At 35.6% G+C, this 23,414-nt stretch overlaps 2 protein-coding genes and 1 pseudogene across 4 annotated transcripts; all 3 read right to left on the reverse strand.

Annotated features, from left to right (window-relative positions):
* Positions 1-9,657: 9,657 nt before the first annotated feature.
* On the reverse strand, positions 9,658-11,526 carry LOC148199636 (uncharacterized). The gene is made up of 3 exons (XM_088112736.1): positions 11,299-11,526; positions 10,839-11,169; positions 9,658-10,163 (listed from the first exon to the last, which is right to left on the reverse strand). Exons 1-3 carry the CDS (start codon positions 11,524-11,526, stop codon positions 9,658-9,660), a joined length of 1,065 nt encoding a protein of 354 aa, XP_087968862.1.
* A 4,991-nt stretch (positions 11,527-16,517) lies between these two features.
* Positions 16,518-17,400, reverse strand: LOC148199637 (uncharacterized; annotated as a pseudogene).
* A 719-nt stretch (positions 17,401-18,119) lies between these two features.
* Positions 18,120-23,008, reverse strand: LOC124833874 (receptor-like protein EIX2). Of its 3 annotated transcripts, XM_088111439.1 has the most exons (3): positions 21,212-23,008; positions 19,557-20,992; positions 18,120-18,659 (listed from the first exon to the last, which is right to left on the reverse strand). In XM_088111439.1, exons 1-3 carry the CDS (start codon positions 22,917-22,919, stop codon positions 18,582-18,584), a joined length of 3,222 nt encoding a protein of 1,073 aa, XP_087967565.1. In that variant the 5' UTR covers positions 22,920-23,008; the 3' UTR covers positions 18,120-18,581. The 3 variants fall into 3 exon arrangements, with proteins under 3 accessions (XP_087967565.1, XP_087967563.1, XP_087967564.1); XM_088111437.1 differs by having other exon boundaries at positions 19,557-23,004; XM_088111438.1 differs by having other exon boundaries at positions 18,120-18,662; positions 19,557-23,004.
* Positions 23,009-23,414: the final 406 nt, after the last annotated feature.

The raw sequence follows: 23,414 nt of genomic DNA on the forward strand, positions 1-23,414 counted from the left end.
CTCGAGAGTGATCATGCAGTTAATCAAAGTAGATTCTTAATCAAATGTAAGACATTTCTAGATTATTCACATTAAATTCAACCAAAGTACATTCTCAATCAAATTCCATTGTGTTTAATCATGTCTATTCTTAATTCTCCTAACCAAATTAAAAACAAATTAATCAAAGTAAATTCTCAATTAATTATAGTTGAAATTATTATGGTTATAATTAATGGACCTTGTTTCTCAACACCAAGAGGGGGTGAATTGGTGTTTTATCAAAACATGCACTTTTTAAATCTTTTTCGCAAATATGAATGATCTTGAAATCCTTCTTGTGCAGTAAGCAAATATATATGCAATGAAATTTGAAATGTAAAGAGATAAGGAGAGAAAATCAAACACAATTTTTATCCTGGTTCGCCACAATGCCTACATCCAATCACCCTCCCAATTAACCTTAGATTGGAGAGTATTTCACTATAATGATCATAGCATTACAACCAAGGCTTTATAGAGCATACTCAAATGTAAACACCTTACAAACTCTCAATCAAATATAGAACAAAATACACCTGCAAACACAAAACCCCTTGTTCCTGTTGTAGAAACCCTTTGAGAATCCCCTCTTAGAGTCAAGAGCTCCTCACTCTTCTTCCTGATGCATACGTCTAGGGAAACAACAACATAAAGATTGCAAAATCTTCTCCTGATAAAAAAAGATGCACCTTCAGTCGTGCTAATGTGATAAGCCAATACAGTCTAGTCAATTGCCTCTCAAGAATTCCTCAAGATTCTTCAAATTCCTCAAGAGTGCCTCATCCACACACTTATTCACCACTTACTTCTAACACGATCCATTACTACTTCTTCTTTCCTAAGGTAAGGAACGTATGATTTTTCTTCTTTTCTCATTTGATAATGACTAAAAACAAGGAAAATAGTCTTAAGTCTTAAAGGGTTTTCCAATGGATTAATATTAGGACAAGCTTATTTAGCCAAGTAGCTAAAACAAGAAATGCCTCAATCATTTCAAATCATGCATATCTAAGTTGCACAACATAGCATCAAGTTAAATATTAGAGTATCAACAAAACATGGGCAAATCACTCAAGAAAAATAGGCATGGCACATAGTGATCCATCCTTAACATTAGGCCCAAAACTCACATGGTTCAAATTTCTTTCACAAAAGATTTAATCAAGAAATTCTCAAGCCAACTCAATTAGCAAATCAAAGAAGCAATCCACTCATATCAACATGACTCATTTTTTTTCTCTTGAATTCATGATCATCCCAATTACTGATTCAAACTTTCAAATCCATTGCAAATATTATTTAAAAAAAATAGAATAGGGAACAAATTAAATTGTTTCCCCACACCCTGACACTTAAATCATGCATTGTCCTCAATATATGCCTTACGTAGAATGCAAAGAGGAAGTATGAGGGTACTTACCTCCTTCATGGTGAAATGAGTGTGGAAGTGGTCAAATTCACCTCATCCATTGTCTTGTTCAAAATGTCTTGATTTTTATTGAATGTTCACAGACGATGGCCATTAACTTTGAAGATTCTGTCAGAATAATCTTCCTTGATTTCCACTGTTCCATAGGGAAATACTTGTGTTACAATGAATGGGCCTTCCCATTTGTAGCGTAATTTACCACTCATAGGCCTCATCCTAGACTTGTACAATAACACCTGTAAATACTCAATTTCGTCTGGATAGTTAAAAAATATCTAGAGTTAAGAAGAGGTAATAAAATAAAATAAACGAGTAAAGATAAATTTGATACGAAGTCTCAAAAAAAATATTTTGTTCCGTTTTCATTTTTTTATTATTTTTATCCTCGGTTTTTGCTTTGTTTCGTTTTATTTATTTTCTCTCCTGTTTATATTTTATTTTATTTTTTAGTTTTTTTACTTCGTTTTATTTGGTTTTATTTTATTTTGTTTTATTTTATCTTATTTCTTTGTTTTATCTTTATTTTATTTTATGTTATTCCATTTTGCTTTATGTTTATTTTATGTATTTTACTTTTATATTTTTTATTTTATTTTGTTGTTTTCCTTTTAATTTGTTTTTTATTTTTTATTTTTATATTTTAAATTCAAGAAAAGGTTACTTTTTATATAAAAATTTGCACTGCAATGCTGACATAAAAAAAGGAAGTCAACTTTGTTCCCTCCTCCTGAAGCCATCGGTTGCAGTGTTCGAGCATATAGAGAATGCTTAGAATATGTTTACACGGTGGCAGCGTGAAAAAGGTATTTATTTTTCTTGCTGAAAATTCTTAAAGCAGCAACAACCGCCATACATGGAAGGGGAAAGAGTTTTGAACGAGTATCTGCCAACTGCAAAGTGGAAACATGAAGAAAGAAAAGAGACAAAAGAAAATCCCGCGCCAGAGGATATCCCAGAGTTGCCATGAAGCAGTACAACAGGAAGGAGTGTGCGGTGGTTTTGAAAAGGGAGGGACTATCACATTGGAGAAGGAGGATCACTGATCATCACCACTTAGAGAACGAGAGACCTCAGACCAGAAAAAAAAAGAGAGCGTAAATTGCCTTCACCTTCACTGTGAACTTTGGTGCCCAATCAACTTAACTTTTCGGTGCCCGGAAGATCATTTTGGTAACCAAAAGAGAAGTTCCATAGAAGAGATCAAAAGGAACTAGAACCTAACCAAAAGGAGAAGCTTCTTGAAGCTGTGAAGGTAAGTTTTCGTATACCTAAACTCTTTGGTCATGCTCATCTATATGTTCATAGATATGATTTCCTTATGCATGCTGAGAGATGAATGAAATGGTGTTCGATCAATGTATACGGTTGTATTCGCTTTCCTCTGTTAATCAAAACTGCACCCAAAATGTAGTTTCAACAAGATTCAAGATTCATCAGTAACAATAGAATATAGGTGTGTTTTCCCTCAACACAAAAACTTCAGTATCCATTTACTTGCACCCAAAAAACACGTAAATAAAAAGCAAACGAAAACCGCAAAGATGTTTTCATACCAGCTCTCATGAGAAAATAGAAAAGAGAAGTAGTTTTTCTCTCTAATAGACCATGCGCATGTCTGCCACAGCTGCCTTCCATCTCAAGATCATCTTTCACCTGTAGTAAACACAGTGAACAGACCAAATCATGAATCCCATGCCATTAGGTTCGGAGCTTGTCTTTTGGATCGCCTTATCGTTTGCCATATCCATTGCATTCAAACAAAGGTGCCAGATTAGCCATTTTTCGGACCTTAGCATTAGCTCAACATTCTCAGGATCCATGACTTCAACATCAAGTACCAAAATTCCTCTTAGCTTCTGCCTGTAACACCAAGTACTTCCCCCAAGGGCACTCAAGAATTCATTTCTTCTTTTCCTCTGATCCTGAAGTGGACTCGGTATCTCGGCTTTTCTGCTTCGTACCTCTATCATCTTATTCCCCAAATCACAGCTATTAGTGTTTGCTGCCACCGTTCACCGGAGTGGGTCTACTCCTTGTAAACTCCATGCCAGGGAAAAACTTGCGGTGGAGGAGCTAGAGGGTTTCCCTCTAACGCAGTAAGAGAAAGGAAGAGAAGAGGTGGCCGAATGTAGCTCTGGTGACGCTTGGAGTCGCCGATGACGCCATGGCTCGCGACGGCCGACTTCGGTGGAGACAGTGGCGGCGATGTTGCAGGGTGAAAGGCGAATTCCTCCCTCGCACGCAAAAAAGGAAGAGGGGAAGAGCTGGAGCGACAGCCGGCGATGGTCTCGACGGTGGGCAGAGAAGCTTGGCGCGACAACCAGTGGGGTTTATGGCGGCAATCGACACACTGGTGGCGTCCTGGTTTGCGGCTGGCGGCGGCTAGTGTCGTTCTCAGACCGAAGGAAATTCTCCTCTATCGCACAAAAAGGGTGCAAGAGAGAAGATCTGACGTCGCAGCCAACGGCGGCCCTGGTGGCGTTTGGGGTCGCCGGTGACATCATGGACCAAGCGGAGGGCCTCTTCGCGGTGGCCGTTTGGACGACGGCTGAGGCAGAGTAAGTGGTGAGTGCCTCTAGGGTTTCTCGTCCATGGGGAGAAACTTGAGTCTCTGGGTGCATCAGTGTTTGAAATGAGTTGGGATATGAGAACCCCTAGGGGTTTTCCAAATCTGAGAAGCGAAAAGGGCCTTGGGCCTGATCCAGCTTACAAAAACATAAAACATTTTCTCTCCTATGCGCACCTCCATTTCTCACCCTTACACCCCTACATCCATTCCCTGCCTTGGGCTCAGGCCCGTTCTGTTCCTAAAAAACAAAAAAAAAACGAATTTCTTTTCTATGCCCCCTTATTCTCATTTTCGCACCCCTCTCCGCCTGGGCTTTGGCCTAGTTCGTTTTTTTGTTTAGGCACCCTTGTTTCTTATTTAGCACCTCCGCACCCCTTTTTATTTACTTATTATTTTACTTTTATTTTATTGGTTTAATAGCCAATTTAGTCCCTACTTTGGTTGAAAAATCTCAATTTAGTCCCTCGTTATAAAAGTGTTTTACATTAGTCCTAACTTTTAAAATAGTGGGTCAGATTGGTCCCTTTCGTTAAATATAAGTTAACGAAATTAATGGATGATGATGTAACACAGCTTAAAGCTGATGTGTTAGATTGGTCCCTCGTTAGCTTTAAGTTGTGTCACATCATCATCCATTAATTTTGTTAACTTATATTTAACATAAAGGACCAATCTGACCCACTATTTTAAAAGTTAGGACTAATTCAAAACACTTTTATAACGAGGGACTAAATTGAGATTTTTCAACCAAAGTGAGGACTAAATTGGCTATTAAACCTATTTTATTTTATCCTTTTACTTTTAACTTTATTTTCATTATTTATTTATTTATCCTTTTATTTTATTTTTATTTTTTATTTTTTTTTCTTTTTTTCTCTTTTGTTTCCATTTTAAATATTTATCTACTTTTTAAATGCACTTTTATAAGAAATGATAAAAAAAATATTTTAAAGGTTTAGGCACATGTGTGATCGCACGCATCGTCCTTGTGCTAAAACTTTTTCTTCTTCTCTTCTATAAAATAATAAAAATGTTTTTAAGGTTTAAGCACATGTGTGATCGCACACATCGTCCTTGTGTAAAAACCTTTTCTTCTTCTCTTCTAAAAAATAATAAAAATATTTTAAAGGTTTAGGCACATGTGTGATCGTACGCATCGTCCTTGTGTTAGAACTTTTTCTTCTTCTCTTCTAAAAAAATAATAATAAAAATGTTTTTAAGGTTTAAGCACATGTGTGATCGCACACATCGTCCTTGTGTAAAAACCTTTTCTTCTTCTCTTCTAAAAAATAATAAAGATATTTTAAAGGTTTAGGCACATGTGTGATCGTACACATCGTCCTTGTGTTAGAACCTTTTCTTCTTCTCTTTTAAAAAAATAATAATAAAAATATTTTAAAGGTTTAGGCACATGTGTGATCGCACGCATCGTCCCTGTGTTAGAACATTTTCTTCTTTCTTAAATAATAATAATAAAATTTTTTTGAAAGGTTTAGGCACATGTGTGATCGTTCGCATCGTCCTTGTGCTAAAAAACCTTTTCTCCTTCTCACATAAAAATACCAAAATATAAAGCATTCACATCCTCAAAACAACAATCAACCTTTCAGAAAGAACTACGTAACCCTGATTTCTCATTCTGAATGAGAATACGTAGGAGCAAGGTAAATCCTTGTCGGACCCAAAAAACTAAAACATATATTTTGTTTCTTTAGAGTTTTATTGTAGGGGATAGTTAAACATTTTGAAAAACTACATCACATTCGCGTATTTAGTTAAAGGTATTGCCTTCGAGCAGGCGTTGTAGGGTGTTAATACGTTCCCTACGCGTAACTGACTCCCGAACCAAGAATCTCATTTTCGTAGACCTGACCTTATCATTTTATGGTTTTTCAGTAGTTTTCTAGAATAAACTATGGTGGCGACTCCAAATCTCTTTCCGAAACTCGTTTCTTTTTTTGATCGTTGTCCTGTCGCGATTCCGGTTGCGACAACACCTTTTGACCTATGTTGAAATCCTTTTTGGTCACAAGCTTTTAGTCATGGAATTTCTTGATTTTCTCTTTGTAGAACTTGGTGTTTTCATAGGCTGTGAGTCTAATCTCCTATAGTTCTTGCAATTGGAGCTTTCTCTCTTTCCCTGCTCCATCCATGTCCTAGTTACAAGCTTTCACAGCCTAATAGGTCCAGTGTTGAATCTCCATGGGTAAATGGCAAGCCTTTCCAAAAACAACCCTGAAAGGTAACATGCCTATTAATGCTTTGTAGGTCGCTCGATGTGCCCAAAGTGCATCATCCAATCTTGCGGCCCAATCCTTCCCATTTGGCTTCACCAACTTTCGCAATATCTTCTTGATCTCTCTATTAGAGACCTCAGATTGTCTATTAGTTTGGGGTGATATGGTGTAGCAATGCGACACGTCACCCCATACTTTTTCAACATATTCTCTAACAACTTATTGCAAAAGTGGGTCCTCTGATCACTAACGATGGCTCGTGGTATCCCAAACCTACAGAAATTGTTAGACCTAACAAAACTCATAACAACTCGAGCATCATTAGTCCTTGTAGCTATTGCTTCCACCCACTTGGAAACATAATCTATAGCAAGTAAAATATAAGTAAACCCAGAAGAGGAAGGAAATGGATCCATGAAGTCAATACCCCAAATATCAAATACCTCACAATATAACATGTGTTGTTGAGGCATATCTTTTGGTGATGGATCTGGATGCCCTTTGACATTGCTCACAATTTTCATATAACCTTCGTGCATCTTTAAAAATGCTAGGCTAATATAATTCACAATCCAACACCTTCCTACCTGTCCTTTGCGTGCCATAGTGTCCTCCAAAAGGTTATGAAATAAAAAATTCAAGCATATAAGGTATCTCTATGATAGGAACACACCTCCTTATAACTTGGTGATAACGATTGAAAATATTGTTATCTGTGATGCAATTTTGATATTAAATCAACCATTTTTTACTTAGAAGTTTGCTTGAACTCATGTTTTTAGTTTAGTTTTGTGAATAAGTAATTAGAGGTTATACCTAATGATTTTATCACTAAATTCCCTTAATTTTGTAGGTTATCGGTATGTTTTGGAAGAGGAGCAAAAGTATCAAAGAGACGGAACTCAAGAGAGACAACAAAAGCAAACAAAATAGCAAAAAGAGAGAATTTTGCAGTCGCTGAGCGCCAATTTGTATCGTTGAGCGGTGGAAGTTCAGAAAAGTAGAGCTGAGCGCCAGACATCAAGTGCCGCACACCGCTTGGCTGCCCTCTAAGGGGCCCTGAGTGCCAGTACTCTCGTAAGCTTGCCCGGGCGCCCTTAGCTGGGGCGCTGAGCGCCAGCAACGTTGGCCCATGATCCAATTTTGATCTATTTAAGGACTTGCATGCCCTAGGATTGGTATCTCTTGATGGCTTGAGAACAAAAATACATGTTTCGCCCCTTTGGAGGCAGATTTGGGGATGTAGGAACTCTCCTCTTCAGTTTCTAGGGTTTTTCTATCTTTTCCATTCCATTGTACACATAGTTTCTTCATGACGATGGAGAATTAACTCATTTGTTGTTAGGGAAGATGTAACCTCTAAACATTCATGTATTTGAATATGATTTAAACATTTAATGCTTCTTTCATTGAATGTTAGTGATTTTCATCTATTCTTAATGCTTGTTATGTTTTGTCCATTTATGACTTGATGTTGGATTTATTTAAGTATTGGGAAATATCTTATGAATCATGATCTGGAGGATTTCACCCAAAGGGAATATTTCCTAGGGATAAGGATATGACGTTTGGTTGTCTTAAGCTTCTTTTCTTAATGCGAAATTAATTATTAGGATTTTCAAGGGATTGTTGTCTAATAATCAAGACTAGGCTTTTTACGCCGAGACATTGTTGGTCGATTTCGGCAAGCGTACCGAATCGTTCAAGTAATAAACCGTGGTAAGACCAGGTATCGTTTTCCCAAGAGACTCGTAATACTAGAGAATTGTGCGATTAATAACTCATCTAGACTCAAGAACAACTCAACATTTAAGAATATGTGCAAAAAGATAAATTCATATGTAATTACAAGTTTGGACTTTGGTATTGAAGGCACTTGAAAATGGAAAAGACTAGAAATGGTATGAAATGACATTGTTAAGGTTGGTTTTCACCAATGCACTCTTGTGTAAAATCAATTTCATCTCCTCTCTATCAATTTACTAAAGTCAATCCACTAAAACACTCTAGCCCTAATCCCTTAGGTGAAAGAGCCTAGGTTTTCCTTATCAAACTCCAATCCCTTGGACAATCTAACAAGCAAATCCGCATTAAAGAGCTAGGATCTTAAGACAACATGTGAATCATCTTCCATCCCTAGAATCAATGAACCACAAGGACTCCTATTTCAGTTCTGGGTTCCATCTTACGTCCCCATAACCCATGAAACCCCAAAATCAAGTCATGAACGTCCCCATTACATGCAAGCTTTAAGATCGGAAACAAGAATACTAGCAATTGATAAAAAAGGCATATATATAATCAAATCATTCAACAATTACACAAGAATTCAAAGGCTACAACTAATCCCAACAAGATGGGTTTGGCTCTCCATTTCCATGGAGAGCCTTTAAGCTTACAAAATGGCCATGGAAGAAGATGAAGAACCCAAGAGGAAGAAGGGAGTGTTCCCACGAGCCCTAGCAGCCCTCCAAGCTCTCCTCTCAGTGAAATCGCGCCTCCAACGAACCAAAGACCCAAACCCCTTCGCGTTTTAGGGTTAAATAAGCTGGATCTGACACATCAGCAAAAGTCGCGCCCGGCGCCCTCTCAGTCGCGCCCGGGCGTGAGACTCTCTGGAAAGTCACGCCCGGGCGCCCCATTTCTCACGCCCGGGCGCGACCAGTACGCAGAAACTGGCTTCTGTGCAAGTGGCGTTGGGCGCCCCTGACCCAGGGGGGCCCGAGCCTGACTTTTCAGCACTGCATCATTTTCACTTTTTCCGCAGATCTACTTGCTTCTAGTGGTTGGTTCAGCTTTAGACATTATTAAAGACCCTTCCAAGCACATTATTAGCTACAAAATAGGGGATTACAGATGAAATTACATCAAAGTAGCCAAACACACAATTATTTAGAAAACAAGACAAAAGAAGAGGATTTAACAAGTTATAAGTTAGAAAGGAGTTGATTTTGCTACTAAAATGATGCTTAAATAATGGTAAAATTTAGCATTATCAGACATCACGTTCTAAGTAATTTAGAAAGTGACATTAACATTCCAATGAAAAAGATGAATTCTAATATGCATGAAAATGAAGTAGGTGAAATCTAATCCCAACAACATTATCATCTCATATTATCAACCTCATCCATTCATTCTTGTGTCAAGCCTCAATTGATCAATTTGCATTCATATTTACTTTTGTTGCATTTGCATTTAAAAACCAACAAAATATCTTTTCAGTCTTAATTAGCTAAGTAATTACACAATTGTTAAGTAAACACGAGTCTCTTGGGAACGTTACTTGGTCTTACCAATTTATATTACTTGATACGATTTGGTACACTTGCTAATATGTTAACACTTGGTCACTACCAATGCGTCATAAGAATGGTTTGTCCCATACATAGTACTTCGCATCACCTTTTCAGTTTGGCCTTCTTAGATTTGGAGAAAGATGGAGGAATAACTGAAACAACCAAGTAGTTAACAATGTTAGCAAACCAAGGTTCAGGATACATACCTTTTACAATAGTCAATGCTAGTAAGATTTCATCAGGAAAATCATTCTGAATAGGAATTTCATCATCTTCTTTTTCAATCCTACTAAGATGGTCTATTAGTAGATTATGAGCTCCACTTTTGTCCTGAATCTCAATGTCAAACTCTTGGAGCAATAACATCCATCTGATCAACCTTGGTTTGGAATCTGCTTTATTTAGAAGGAATTTTAATGGAGCATGATTTGTATAAACAATTACCTTGGATCTAAGTATGTACGATCCAAATTTATCTAAGGCAAATAAAATAGCTAGTAATTTCTTCTCAGTTTTGGTATAATTTGCCTGTACAGTAGCCAATGTCCAGGAAGCATAGTATATCACATGTGGTAACTTCCCATCTCTTTGTGCAAGTACCGCTCGTACTGTAAAGTTTAATGCATCACACATAAACTCAAATGGCAATGTCCAATCAGGTGGTTGAATGATAGGAGTGGTAGTGAGTGCCCTTTTCAAGGAATCAAAAGCAACTTTTCACCTCTCTCCAAAGTCAAATGGTATGTTCTTCTGAAGTAAGTTGTAGAGAGGATTAACTATCTTTCTAAAGTCCTGTATAAATCTCCTATAAAACCCTGCATGTCCAAGAAAAGATCGAACCTCTCGTACAGAAGAGGGGTAAGGCAATTGTGAAATAACATCAATTTTAGCAAGGTCAACAGATATACCATTCCTGGAAACAACATGACCCAAAACTATACCTTGTTCCACCATAAAATGATAATTTCCAAAATTCAAGACAAGGTTAGTTTCCTTACATCTTTGCAAAAGTCTTGCAAGGTTAGTTAAACAATTATCAAAAGATGAACCATACACACTGAAATCATCCATAAAAACCTCAATACAATGCTCGAATAAGTCTGTAAAAATACTCAGCATACATCGTTGAAATGTACCAAGAGCATTATAAAGGCCAAATGGAATTTTCCGATAAGAATATGTGTGAAAAGGACAAGTAAAGGTAGTCTTATGTTGGTCCTCCGGGGCTATACAAATTTGAAAATACCCGAAGAATCCATCTAGAAAGAAATAATGTGACTTACCTACCAAGCAATCTAGCATTTGATCAATGAATGGCAAAGGAAAGTGGTCCTTTCGAGTGACTTGGTTCGATCTCCTATAGTCAATACAAACCCTCCAACTCTTATGAATATGAGTAGGAATCAATTCATCCTTCTCGTTCTTAACCACTGTGATTCCAAATTTCTTGGGAACTACATTTATAGGGCTCACCCAAGTGCTATCAGAAATGGGATATATAATACCTGTTTGTAGCAACTTGGTGACCTCTTCCTTTACAACCTCCATCAGTTGAGGATTTAGCCTTCTTTGAGGTTGTCTCATTGGTTTAACATCCTCCTCCAAAAGTATTCTCTGCATACAAAAAGAAGGGCTAATACCAGGAATATCTGCCAAAGTCCAACCTATTGCTTTCTTATGATCTCTAAGAACCTATAATAGTTATTTTTCCTGCTCATCAATAAGTAGTGTAGATATAATAACATGGAGTTTCCCATCCTTCTCAAGATAAGCATATTTCAAATGGGATGGTAAAGGTTTCAACTCCAAAACAGGTGATTGTACCACAAATGGCAACATTTTACTGCCTAAGGTAATCTCAACCACCTCAACATCACACTCGGATGCCACAGAGGTATCATCTATTAACATCACGTCCTCAATATCACCTACTTTACAACTTTCTTCATCGTCTATAGTTAGGCATGACATATTTGAAAAAGAAAAATCCAAAGATGGAGAAAAAGTTGAAAAAATGTCTAAGAAACTAAAAGAAAAATTGTGTAAACATCACTTAATAAATCAATACAAAACAGATAATTCTCTTCCATTGGGTGTTTCATGGCTTCCAATATGTTAAAATGCATCTTCTCGTCTCATATCTCCATGGTCATTGTTCCTGCATGAACATCTATCTTTGTTTGTGTTGTCATCATGAAAGGTCTTCCCAAGATGATAATTGATGACTTGATTCCTTCCTTATCCTTCATATCCAAGATGTAGAAATCTGCAGGAAAAATTAACTTGTCTACTCGGTCAAGGATGTCCTCAAGCACACCTGCAAGGTTAACTATGCTACGGTTGGCCAGTTGAATGACCAAACCAATAGTCTTAAGAGGTCATAGAGATAGAGAAATAAACACTGATAAAGGAATTACATTTATAGAAGCTCCTAAATCTAACATGGCATTGTCAAACCTTGAACTTCCAATAACATAAGGAACAAAAAGCATACCTGGATCCTTGCATTTATGTGGTATCTCGATATGTTTCTATTTGTGCACATTTCTTTCAAAAACTTGGCGTATTTAGGGATTTTCTTAACATTATCTATCAAGGAAATGTTGATATCCACTTTTTTGAAAGTATTTAAGATCTCTTGGTCTAATTCCTCCATGTTTTTTTTTCTCGGCTTCAACCGGTTTGGATATGTTGACCAAACATTAAAGCAGGCAGTTTATCTGACTCTTTAGCCTCTAACTTATCAATCCTCTGAGTCAATTCTGTAATTGATTTCTTCATTTCTGAATTTTGCTCAACTATCATCTTCATAAAATCTTGTACTGACATTTCAGGTTGAAATTGTTGCCTTTGCTGAGGTGGAACATAAGGTTGTTTGTGTTAGTGATATGGTTTATTGCCTCCAAACATGTTTGCAACAAAAGCTTGACATGGTTCCTCCATAGTAGTTTCTGTTATACTAAGACATTCCTCAATATAATGTCTTGTTGAAGAGAAAATTCCACACACTTTAGCAACTTGTGGATTTGAAGTTTTAATCAACCTCACAATTTCATCGAGCTTTTTCTCTAGTTCGTCTATTCTTTTATTTATCATCTTTACTAAACTAATTTTCATCTCATGAACTCCTTTTAACAGGGTCACTGAATGTGCTCTTGTTTCAAACTGCTGGATATATGCTTCCTTTCACTTTATTAGATATATAGCGTCTTCCGGTGATCTGTCTAAGAAGGATCTTCCGCTTGCAGCATCTGCCCATGACCTATCGGTTGAACTTAAGCTTTCATTAAAGTTAAAATGAAATCTTCTATTTGAAACTGAGGGCAGAAAGCACAGAGTTTTTTGAATCTCTCCCAATATTCGCTAAGCGTTTCTCTATCTCTTTGCCTTATATCTTGTATCTCTCTACGGATGGTAGATACTCGAGATGCTGGGAAATATTTTTCAAGAAAAATTCTTTCTATGGCTTCCCAATTAGTAATCCGTGTAGAGAGATAGTACCACCAATCTTGGGCTTCTCCTTGAAGTCTAAAAGGAAAAGCTCTCAGCTTCAGATTTTTTATCGAGATCCTAGGAGATCTAAAATTTTCACACAACATGTGGAACTGTCTAAGGTGTTTATCTGGATGCTCCCTTGACAACCCAATGAATTTTGGTAAGGCATTTAACAAGTCAGGTCTCAACTTTCCCTCCTTATTAGGGTATTCAATGTTACTTCGAATAATTGTATTATGGGAGATGGCTAGTTGTCTGATAGTTCTTTGTGTCATTCTATTTGGGTTAGGATCGTGTAAAGGATGAGATAATATATTTGTTGCTGAAGATAGAGAAGGTGGTATAGCTTCAGCTGTAGGAAGTGTTCCCTCAATAGAACACCCAAATAGCAAATTTTTCCGCAGCTTACGCAAATTCCTTTCAATTTTCGAGTTAACTCGATAAAGTTCTCCCGGGTTAGCTCGAGTCATGCACTACACAATCTGCTTGAGCTTGTTTCTCTATTTTTGACTTCTCTTTTTCTTTTGTTCTTGCTTTAGAAAAAGATTTCAAATAAGAGATAAAAGAGGCTTTGTTTGGGTCCACTCATAGAAAAGAGAGGTGTGTCACAATGGACAACTTAAGTACCAATTCTTTCCTAGCAAGAGTATATTCAAACTTGCCTCAAGTATTTCTCAAGAGAAATTCTTAATTAAAACAAGAACAAAGATGTTGCTAATAATAAGAATAACTAAAGGCTACAAAATAACTCAAACTAAATTAAATGTATGTGCATTAAAAAAACAATTAAAATTAAAAATAAGAATCAAAATACTAACCGTATTCCCTGACAATGGCGCCAAATTTGATACGCTATCGTTGAAGCTATCACATTAATACTACTTTTCAAGGCAACTTCAGTATTGCCAAGTCAATAGTCAAGAAAGTAGGTAGGGTTAAAGTAACCCTGAGTCATCTCCCAACGAATACGGAATTGCTTTTCAATATTTGAATCTTATGAATGCAATGCTAAAAAATAAAAGTGAGAAACTATGGTAATAGAATTAATGTTTGAAGAATGTTTGAAGAACAAAGTGGAAACATAAAAAAATTATGATGAATAGGCTAATTTCACTGCTTTTCCAAGATAGATTCATCATCGATTACCACAGATCATTGTTCAATTGATTATTGTTCAAGTTTCAAATTAATTAAAGTACATTCTTAATTAATTTGTGGGCGATCGTGCAGTTAACCAAAGTAGCTTCTCAATCAAATGCAAGACCTTTCTAGATTATTCACAATGAATTCAATCAAAGTACATTCTCAATCAAATTCTATTGTGTATAATCATGTCTATTCTTAAATCTCCTAACCAAATTAAAAGCTAATTAATGAAAGTAAATTCTTAATTAATTATAGTTGAAATTATTACCACCAATCAAAGTACGTTCTCAATTGATAGCAAAAACTCGTTTAATCATATGAAAGTTCCTAAATTTAATCAAAGTAGATTCTCAATCAAACCTAGAAACCCTTAAACTCATATGATTAATATGCATGTAGATTCAAACACCTTATGATGCAAAAATCATTGCTTTTAATATGATTGAAAGATGAAAGACATAGAAAGAGAGCAACTCAAATCAATAATCAAAAGAAACAATTGCATTAATTCAACTTAACCTCAGAATCCATAATGAAATTAAAATGGAATAGCCCTAGAATATTAGCCCTCCATGAATACAATGAAACACATGATAAAATAAAAGTGAGAGGAGTGGTGGATGCTTGCTTCTAGTGGAGGAGTCTAAGAATGAATGAGTTGTGTGTTTTTGCCTCCCCTGGGTTTCTTTATATAGGCTTGATTGGGCTTGGACTCCGAATCTTCTATTGATAAGATATTTTATCTTATATCTAATATCTTCCAAATATTCAACATATTTAATCGATTTTTGAAAATATTTGATAATATTTTTTCTAGATTCAAAAAGATTTGGCAAATATTATCTTTTGATATTTATTGATATAGTTAAATAAGGTAATTATTTAACAATATCAAATAAAATATCTTAAGATATATTTTCTCCAAATTATCTTTTAAAATATCTAACAGATTTAAACTTGCCCAAAATTACAATTCAACCTTTTTTAATTTATTAAAAATTGCACAGAAGTCTAGAAATTTTCTCTAATTGCACTTTAGCCTTTTCTTTCTTTTCAAAATTGCAATTCAAACTTTAATTCCAACTACATCAACAAATATTAGACTCCCCAAAATAATTTATGCAACTAAAATCATATTTTAAGCCTCTTTAATTCCCAAACCCAATAAAGTCAATCATTCAAAATCTTATTCAAATCAATCATTTAAGCACAATTATCCCATTAAAATTTTGAAATTAAATCTAAAATGTGGGCATAAATATGCACTCATCAGTTTCCAATGGTGCAAGGGATGGTGAAGCTCCCCGGATCTTTCAATTTTGGAGGGAGAGTCTTCTGCATGATGGCATTGCAATTTTCGTGCACTTCAATTGTTTCCTCATCTAAATACTTCTTCTTGTTGAGGATTTGCTTCATGTACTTCGCATAGGCGGGAATTTGTTGCATTGTTTCGGTCAAGGGCCTAGTGATCTCAAGTTGGTTGAATATTTGCTTAAACTGGGTCAATTGCCTCTCCTTCTCTTTATTAGAGGTGCTTTTGGATAAGGCAAGTGTTTTACAATTTCTTTTTCTTTTTGCTTTATCTCTTTTTCTTTGCCTTTATTTTCTTCTTCTCCTTCAACAATCACTTCTTCTACTTCTTTTTCTTCTTGATTCTCTTCTTTTTCCCTCTTTTTTCTTTTCTTTTTCTTCTTCTTTTCTCCCAACCTCTTTTGCAATTCTAGTGAATATGACATTACACTTTTCCTTAGGGTTGGCTTGAGTATTAGTAGAAAATTGTCCACCTTGTTGGTTTGCCAATTGCTTAGCTAATTGACCAACTTGCACTTCTAAATTCTTTATGGATTCATCAGTATTTTTCTAGTTTTGGATGGACTGTTGCTTGAACATTTGCAATGTTTCTTCTAGTTTTGAAGTCCGATCAATCTGATATGGATAATGTTGAGCAGGTTGATATGGATTTCTACTACTAGCAGCTTATTGAGCTTGCCTCCACCCTTTATTGGAAGGATTAGGAAAAAGGTTGTTGAAGAAATTTTGTCTTCCTTGGTTTCCCATATATTGATTTCTTTAGATTGAAAACTACTAGGAATTTGATAATGGCCATTAGGATGGTTATCTTTACATAAATCGCATCTCATTACCTGATGATTCGGTTGAGAATGAGCTTGCATTGCTTGCAACTGTTGAGGTAGCTTGGCCATATGTTGAGTCAGGAGCTCCATTTGTTGAGTGAGAAGTTTGTTCTGTGCTAGTAGTGCATCTTGAGCACTAAGTTCATAAACTCCTCTCTTTTGTGCTTGTGTTCTCCCATGTTGACTCTACACGTCAGTGGAAGCCATATTTTCAATAACAGCAATGGCTTTATCAAAAGTTTTGAATAGAACTGAACCACCAAAGGATGCATCGAGTATCATCTTTGTATGAGGTTGAAAACCATTGCAGAAGGTTTGCACTTGCATTTCTAGGCCAAATCCATGATTGAGACACTTTCTAAATAAAGCTTTAAATATTTCCTAGGCTTCACATAATGGTTCATCCACTCCTTAGACGAAAGTAGAAATTGCAACCTTTATTTCTATGCTTTTTGATGGTGGAAAGAAGCGAGCCAAAAATTTGTGTTCCATATCCTCCCAGCTAGTTAGACTTTGATTAGGTTGTGACTGAAGCTAGGCCTTTGCTTTGCCACTCAAAGAAAATGGAAATAGTCTCATGTACAACGCTTCTTCCTCCTCTCCCATTACACCGACAGAACCACATAATTCGTAGAAAGTGAGTAGATGAGCATGAAGTTCTTCATTGTCCAGGCCAGAAAATTGATTTGAATTGATGAGTTGGAGTAGAGTAGGTTTCATTTTTACCAACTTGTCACTCATAATGGGCTTTACAATGCTTGAGAAATTTCTCGGGCTTGTGTAAGTAATAGAGTCCCCTATGGTTCTCCTTAGAGGTGATCCATTGCTATCCATTTCGTTCACTAAAGAAGTATCAAGAAGCTCACTGTTTTGATTGTTGAAAGAAGATGAAGATTCAAGGGTAGTTTGTTGACTTATAGCTCATCGTCTCCTTGTGTCACTATTGGTTCTACGAGCTATTTTCTCGATCGCAAGATCGACAAGCAGTGGTTCTGATGACACAATCCTCTTTGTACAGATATTTCCCTGCATACACTAAAGAATAACCAAACTCGAGCCACAAGTTAGCCCAAAAATATAGAGATAGTAATTATAATGAAACAGAAAATTAAACACAAAAGAATAGAGTCTAAATTGGTTAAAAATCACACAAAAGTCTAGTTTTAAACACGGGTCCCCAACAGTGGCGTCGAAAACTTGTTGAGACTTTGGCAAGTGTACCAATTTGTATCAAGTAATAAACCGGTAAAACCGAATATCGTTTCAAAAGAGACTCGTGTCATCAAACAATTGTATAATTTCTAACTTAGACTAAAGAATGATTCCATAATTTAGATTTTAATGCAATTAAGATAAATATAAGACAAGAATAGTAAAAGTGAACTTTGGTAACTCAAAAACTTAGGAATGGAAAGATTAGAAATTATATGAAATGATATTGTTGGGGGTATGATTTCACCTACTTCACTCTTATGCATGGTAATTCACTTCCTCTTCATTAAAATGCTAATGTCAATCTACAAATTTACACAAACACAATCCCTTGGTAGAGAGAGCCTAAACTTCCTTATTAGATTCCAATCCCTTGGAAAACCTAACAATTATTTTCGCATTAAGAATTGACATTAACGACAACCAAAGGTCCTAGTTCTATTCCTAGATACAATTTTCTTTAGGTGTTTAATCCAGTTCCATACTCACAATATTTTATAATATTAAGCAAACCCTAAAATCATGTCATGGTTGATTAAATCATAACAAGCTTTAAGTAAAGGAAGTAAACACTAATAATCAATGAAAGAGGCATATAATCATTCAAAACATTATAGTTTACATAAGAAATTTGTGGTTACATCAATCCCCAACAATAAATGAAACTAGTTCTCCATGAATGGAGAGCTTAAGCTTACAACAATGGTGGAAATGGAAGAAGGGAGAGAACCCAAGGAAGAAGAAGGATTGTTCCCACAACTCCTAGTTCGCCTTCAAGTGTTGCAGTAGAGAGAAATCGCATTTAGGTGCCCAAAGATGCAGACCCCTTCGTGTTTTAGGGTTAAATAGGCCTAATCTGCCAAATTAGCGAAAGTTGCGCTAAAGTTTGCGCTCCAACGCGCATCGGTCAGCAAAGACGCACTTAAGCACCCCTATGCAGTGGGCACGCGGGTGTGACCCAGTCAAGCTCAGAAGCTGGTGCACTGGCACTCAAGCGCCCATGGAAAAAAGGCGTTCGGACGCAGTTTCAACAAAATTCTAGTTCTTCATTTTTTGTTGTTTTTCTTGCTTTTCTTGGGTTCTGGTGCCTTCATTTGATGCATAGATTTCTTCCAACTACTTTAAGAACATGAGAGCATGGATTAGTCATTAAATTATCTCATTAAAGCTCACTTAAGAAACTAAATGAAAACCAAGATTTACAAGGCAAAAAGTTAAGAAAGAGTTGACATTTTCTCTTAATTCAATATTGAAATCATTGTAAAATAAGTCATTATCAGTGTTTTTGACCTAATGTTTTTTCTATTTCCTAAGAACCTAAGTGTTTTCTTAAGGTTTTCTATGTTGGGGATTAGATTCTAAGTTTTATGTAGGTTTTCTATGTTGAGAATTTAGGTTCTAAGTTTTTGTGTTTTCACCCTAAGTTATTTTCGGATTATTATCTTGTTTCGATGTTATTTGGTTAAATTCAAAACATGATTTCATGGTAGCAAGGGAAAAAACTAAAGATAGATAAAGATCTCTTAAGTTTAGTAAGGAAAAAAACATGATTTCATGGTAACAAGGAAACAATTGTTTTTTCTTTTTTTATAAGACTATCCAGTATTGAACATAAATTATTTTGTTGCTATTTTATTTTGTGGTCATGCAAACTTTTCATCTAAATTTGCAAAAGGTTGTCAAGGGCATAATTTTATTAAAAAAAACTGAAGTAAATAAACACTAAAGGCACTCAACATTCAAACGAGCAAGAAGTCATTTTCTTGATTACTTAACATGCTATATTTACACATTTAATGGCTCTTGTGCATTCAATCTTATATATTTGACATAATTAGTTTCAAAAGCAACTAATTGAATTGTAAAAATTGGTTCAATATTTAGCATAATAATAATTTGATAATTTTATTTTAATTAATAAAATGCTACAGAAATATGGAAAAAGAGATATATGGTAATGTGCATTTAATACATAGAGAAAACAAAGTTGTATAAAACATATGATATTATTACCTTGTAATCTTTGTCCTGCTTAAGTGCTCTGACAAAAATTGCTATTTTGACATGAACATTGTCTTCTAAGTTGTTCAAGAAGTTGAAATAAGACAGTTGCCAAGAACGTTTGAATAAGATTGAGCCAAACACTGTCCAAAAACTTAGAACAAATCCAATTGCCATACTTATGAAAAATTCATTATTGAAAAATGAATAATCATCTTTACAAACATTGACATTTGGTTTTTGTGTTAGCTCCCCATCAATAATACACAATTTTTCAAGTGGTGGTCCACAAAGATCAAGATTATCTTCATAACTAGATTTATTGAAACTTTGCAATTGTGTGCTTGAAGGAATTTCTCCACTTAGATGATTATGAGACAAATCTAATACACCAAGTCCATAAATTTGAGCGAGACTTCGAGGAATTGAACCAACAAGTCGATTTCTTGACAAATCAAGAGAATCAAGTAATGTTATGTTTCCAATGTTTGAAGGAATTTTTCCAATCAAATTGTTTCTTGATAAGTTCAATGAAATCAGTCTAGATAATTTCTCTATTTCTATAGGAATTTCTCCTGAGAACTGATTACTTGAGATATCAATGTTTTTTAGAAGTGACAAACCATTATTCATAAACATTTGTTTCGAACCTTTCCATGTCAACCATGTATTCAAATAGTATTGTTTGAAGTCCCTAAAATAACCATTTTTCAACACATACTCATGCCTTTCATCAAATATTGAAGATGTTGTTTGAGCCATTGAAGTAAGGTTGTTTATGCATTTCGGAATTTTTCCAGATAAGTTGTTTAGTGAGAGATCCAAGAGATGAAGGTTTCTTAGACAACAAACCGTTAATGGTAAACTCCCAAAGAATTGATTCTTTCTCAGATTTAATATTTGCAACTCTTTTTTTGTCCCAATCCAATCAGGGATAGATCTTGATAATTTGTTTTCTGACAAATCAAACATTACTAGCTTTGTGCAATTTCTTATGGAGAAAGGGATTCCTTCTACTAAATTGTTGTTTCTCAACAATAATACTTGAAGATCAAGAAGCCATCCTATTGAAGTTGGAATTTTTCCTGAAAAGTTATTGTAACTCAAATCTAAATAAACTAATGAGTTAATTTGTTTCCAACAATCTGGGATATCTCCGGATAAGTGATTATACGAAATGTCTAAATGAATATGAACTGAAGTTGCATAATCTTCACACAAAAATGAAAGAGGATTTGAGAATTTATTTTTTGATAAATCAAGAATTTGAGAGTTTCGTAAAAATAGAGGAATAGAACCTTCAAATTGATTTGATCCAAGATGCATGGAAGTAGAAACATACGTTGATGAAACATTTGGAATTGTACCTTGTAGACTGTTGTATGAAATATTCATTGTCATCACTTTTTGTAGAGGTAATTTAGCCCAAAACCATTCAGGAATAATACCTGATATTGTAGCATTTGAAATGTCAATATAGACAAATTTATTTTGTGTCCGCAACCACATGGGAAATGTTGGACCTAACTGGCAAGATCTCAAGTATATAGATAACAATTGAAAAGGTGGAACCCAGTTTTGAGTAAATGCCAAGTCCAATGAGTTGTCAGATAAATCCAAGCGCTCTAACTTAGACATATTAGCAAAGTGGTAGTCAGTAAGCATACCCGTTAAAGAGTTTGAATAGATGTAGAGCTCCTCCAATTTAGGTGGAAATTGAATGTTCTTATGAATCTCTCCATTTAGCTTATTGTTCTGAAGAGATAATATTTTTAAGGATGTGAATGTTGAGAAGTCAGGTAGTGTGCCATTGATTTGATTCCCTTCTAGATATAATTCTTGCAATGAATATCTAGCACATCCAGACAAGTGAGAAATTATCATCGGAAGCTCATCAGTCAGGCCATTCATAGAGATGTCCAATAAAAACAAAGAACATGCATTGCCAAATGATTTTGGAATTCCACCTTGTAAGAAATTTGACCCAACTGACAAATACTCCAAAGTGGACGGTAACTTCACACCTTCCGGTATCCTTCCAGTTAACCGATTTATTTGAAGAAACAATGTTTTCAAAGAGGAGAATACTGAAATGTCAGACAAAGTGCCAGTGATGTGATTCCATGACAGATCCAATTCTTGCAATGAGTGTCTAACGCATCCACTGGACAAATTACCGAGAATGGAGGGAAGGTCTTCAGCCAAATGGTTTGAGAATAGGTTTAAAGAATGTAAAGTGCATATATTAATGAAGGATTTCAAATCCCTGACCTTTAAATTATTAAGTGAGAGGTCAAGATGCCTAAGCGAATTCATGACGATGCCAAAATCACTTGATGTGGAACCCTCCAAGTGGTTGCCACTAAGGTCAAGCTCAACAAGGTTGGAAGTGATGTTTGACACCCACTGGAATACCATTGGTGATGTGAAGATGTTTTGAGAAAGATCAAGGACAGAGAAGGAAGTAGAGAAATTGAACTTCAAATGTTTGGATGAAAGAATGAAATGGTCGGAAAGGCTACAATCAACTAAACTTAGTTCTCTTAGTTCAGGTAGCTCCGCAATCAGTTTCAACCAAGTATGAGAAGTATTAAGATTTGATACAGAGTACAAGTAAAGATGGGTTAAAGAAATGAGATTTGAGAGCCACTGACCTCCGTCACTAATTTTGAGATTGTCCAAATTTTCTCCAAGATAGAGCTCATGCAATTGGGAGAGATTTCCAAGTTGAGGAGGTATATTTCCTTCGAAATAATTGCTTCTGAGATCAAGATGCTGCAATTGGGAGAGATTTCCAAGCTGATAAGGGATTGATCCGTTCAGAGAATTATAAGCAAGATTTAAGTATTCCGAATGAGAAAGAGAGCCTAATTGACTTGGAATTCTTCCGCCAAAATAACACGAAGAGAGATCAAGGTATTTCAAGTTTTTGAGAGAACCAAGAAACTCTGGGATGTGACTGTCTGGAAAATCATTATGACTGAGGTTCAAATACTGTAATTGTGGCAACTCCATCAACGACTTGTGGATCTCTCCGCTCATATAACGTTCTTCATATATATTTCCATGAAAGTCGAAGTTTACAATATAACGTTGTTCATATATATCTCCATGAAGGTCGAGGCTTACAATATGGGAGGTGAGGTTGCTGCAGCGAATCCCCTCCCATTGGCAGCAGTGAGGAGTGGTCCAGGATGATAGCATGCCGTTGTGAACGATAATGGCTGCCTTGAATTGGAGGAGTGCTTCCCTCTCCTCTGGAATGCATCTAATCTTCTCTTCACCATGAACAACCTGCGACACCACACACAGCACAAACATTATGAATCTGAAACGAACTGGATTCTTCATTGAGGTTGTTGAGGGTGTTATCATCACACACAAAAACTGATGGATAGAATTCTGTGAGTATCAAAACTAGATTGCTGTTGTTGAGTTAAAGCACTTTCCATAACCACATATATATAACAAAAGAGTTCTATGATTGCCACAATTGACCTTGTTAGTAATTTTTCCTTAAGGCACATATTCACTAAACTCTATTTAATTTTTTAATGATACTGGTTTTCATTACTTTTATCTTCTTTTTTTATTTTTTTATTTTTTTATTTTATCTTTATAATAACTGTAACTCGAATATCAATGTGTTTACAAATTTTCTTTCTTTCTTCTACCCAAAACGTATTGCACTAAACCCTATTTCATTTATGTGTTAAACCTAAATCCTAAACTGATAATTTCCAATCACGATTCATTCTCAAATCTTCGTTTAATTTCAAATCTCATATCGGTTCGTAAATTCTATGTGAACCTCAATTCTAACCATTCTTACATTCTTTTCGTCAAACACGTGGTGAAGTTTGAACAACA

The sequence above is a fragment of the Vigna umbellata genome, chromosome 4, assembly GCF_029865625.1.
Source record: "Vigna umbellata cultivar VRB3 chromosome 4, Vumbellata_1.0, whole genome shotgun sequence".
NCBI lineage: Eukaryota > Viridiplantae > Streptophyta > Magnoliopsida > Fabales > Fabaceae > Vigna > Vigna umbellata.

Bases quoted from the DNA above. Each gene is read 5' to 3' on its own strand.
- LOC124833874 (XM_088111437.1), bottom strand. From the start codon at position 22,919: ATGATAACACCCTCAACAACCTCAATGAAGAATCCAGTTCGTTTCAGA. The intron at 18,660-19,556 runs GTAATAATATCA...TTCTTAAAGTAG, and splicing joins AGCAGGACAAAGATTACAAG to TTGGAAGAAATCTATGCATC.
- LOC148199636 (XM_088112736.1), bottom strand. From the start codon at position 11,526: ATGTCATGCCTAACTATAGACGATGAAGAAAGTTGTAAAGTAGGTGAT. The intron at 11,170-11,298 runs GTTATTATATCT...TTTTGTATGCAG, and splicing joins AGAAGGATGGGAAACTCCAT to AGAATACTTTTGGAGGAGGA. The intron at 10,164-10,838 runs GTAAGTCACATT...TAAACTTTACAG, and splicing joins AATGCTAGATTGCTTGGTAG to TACGAGCGGTACTTGCACAA.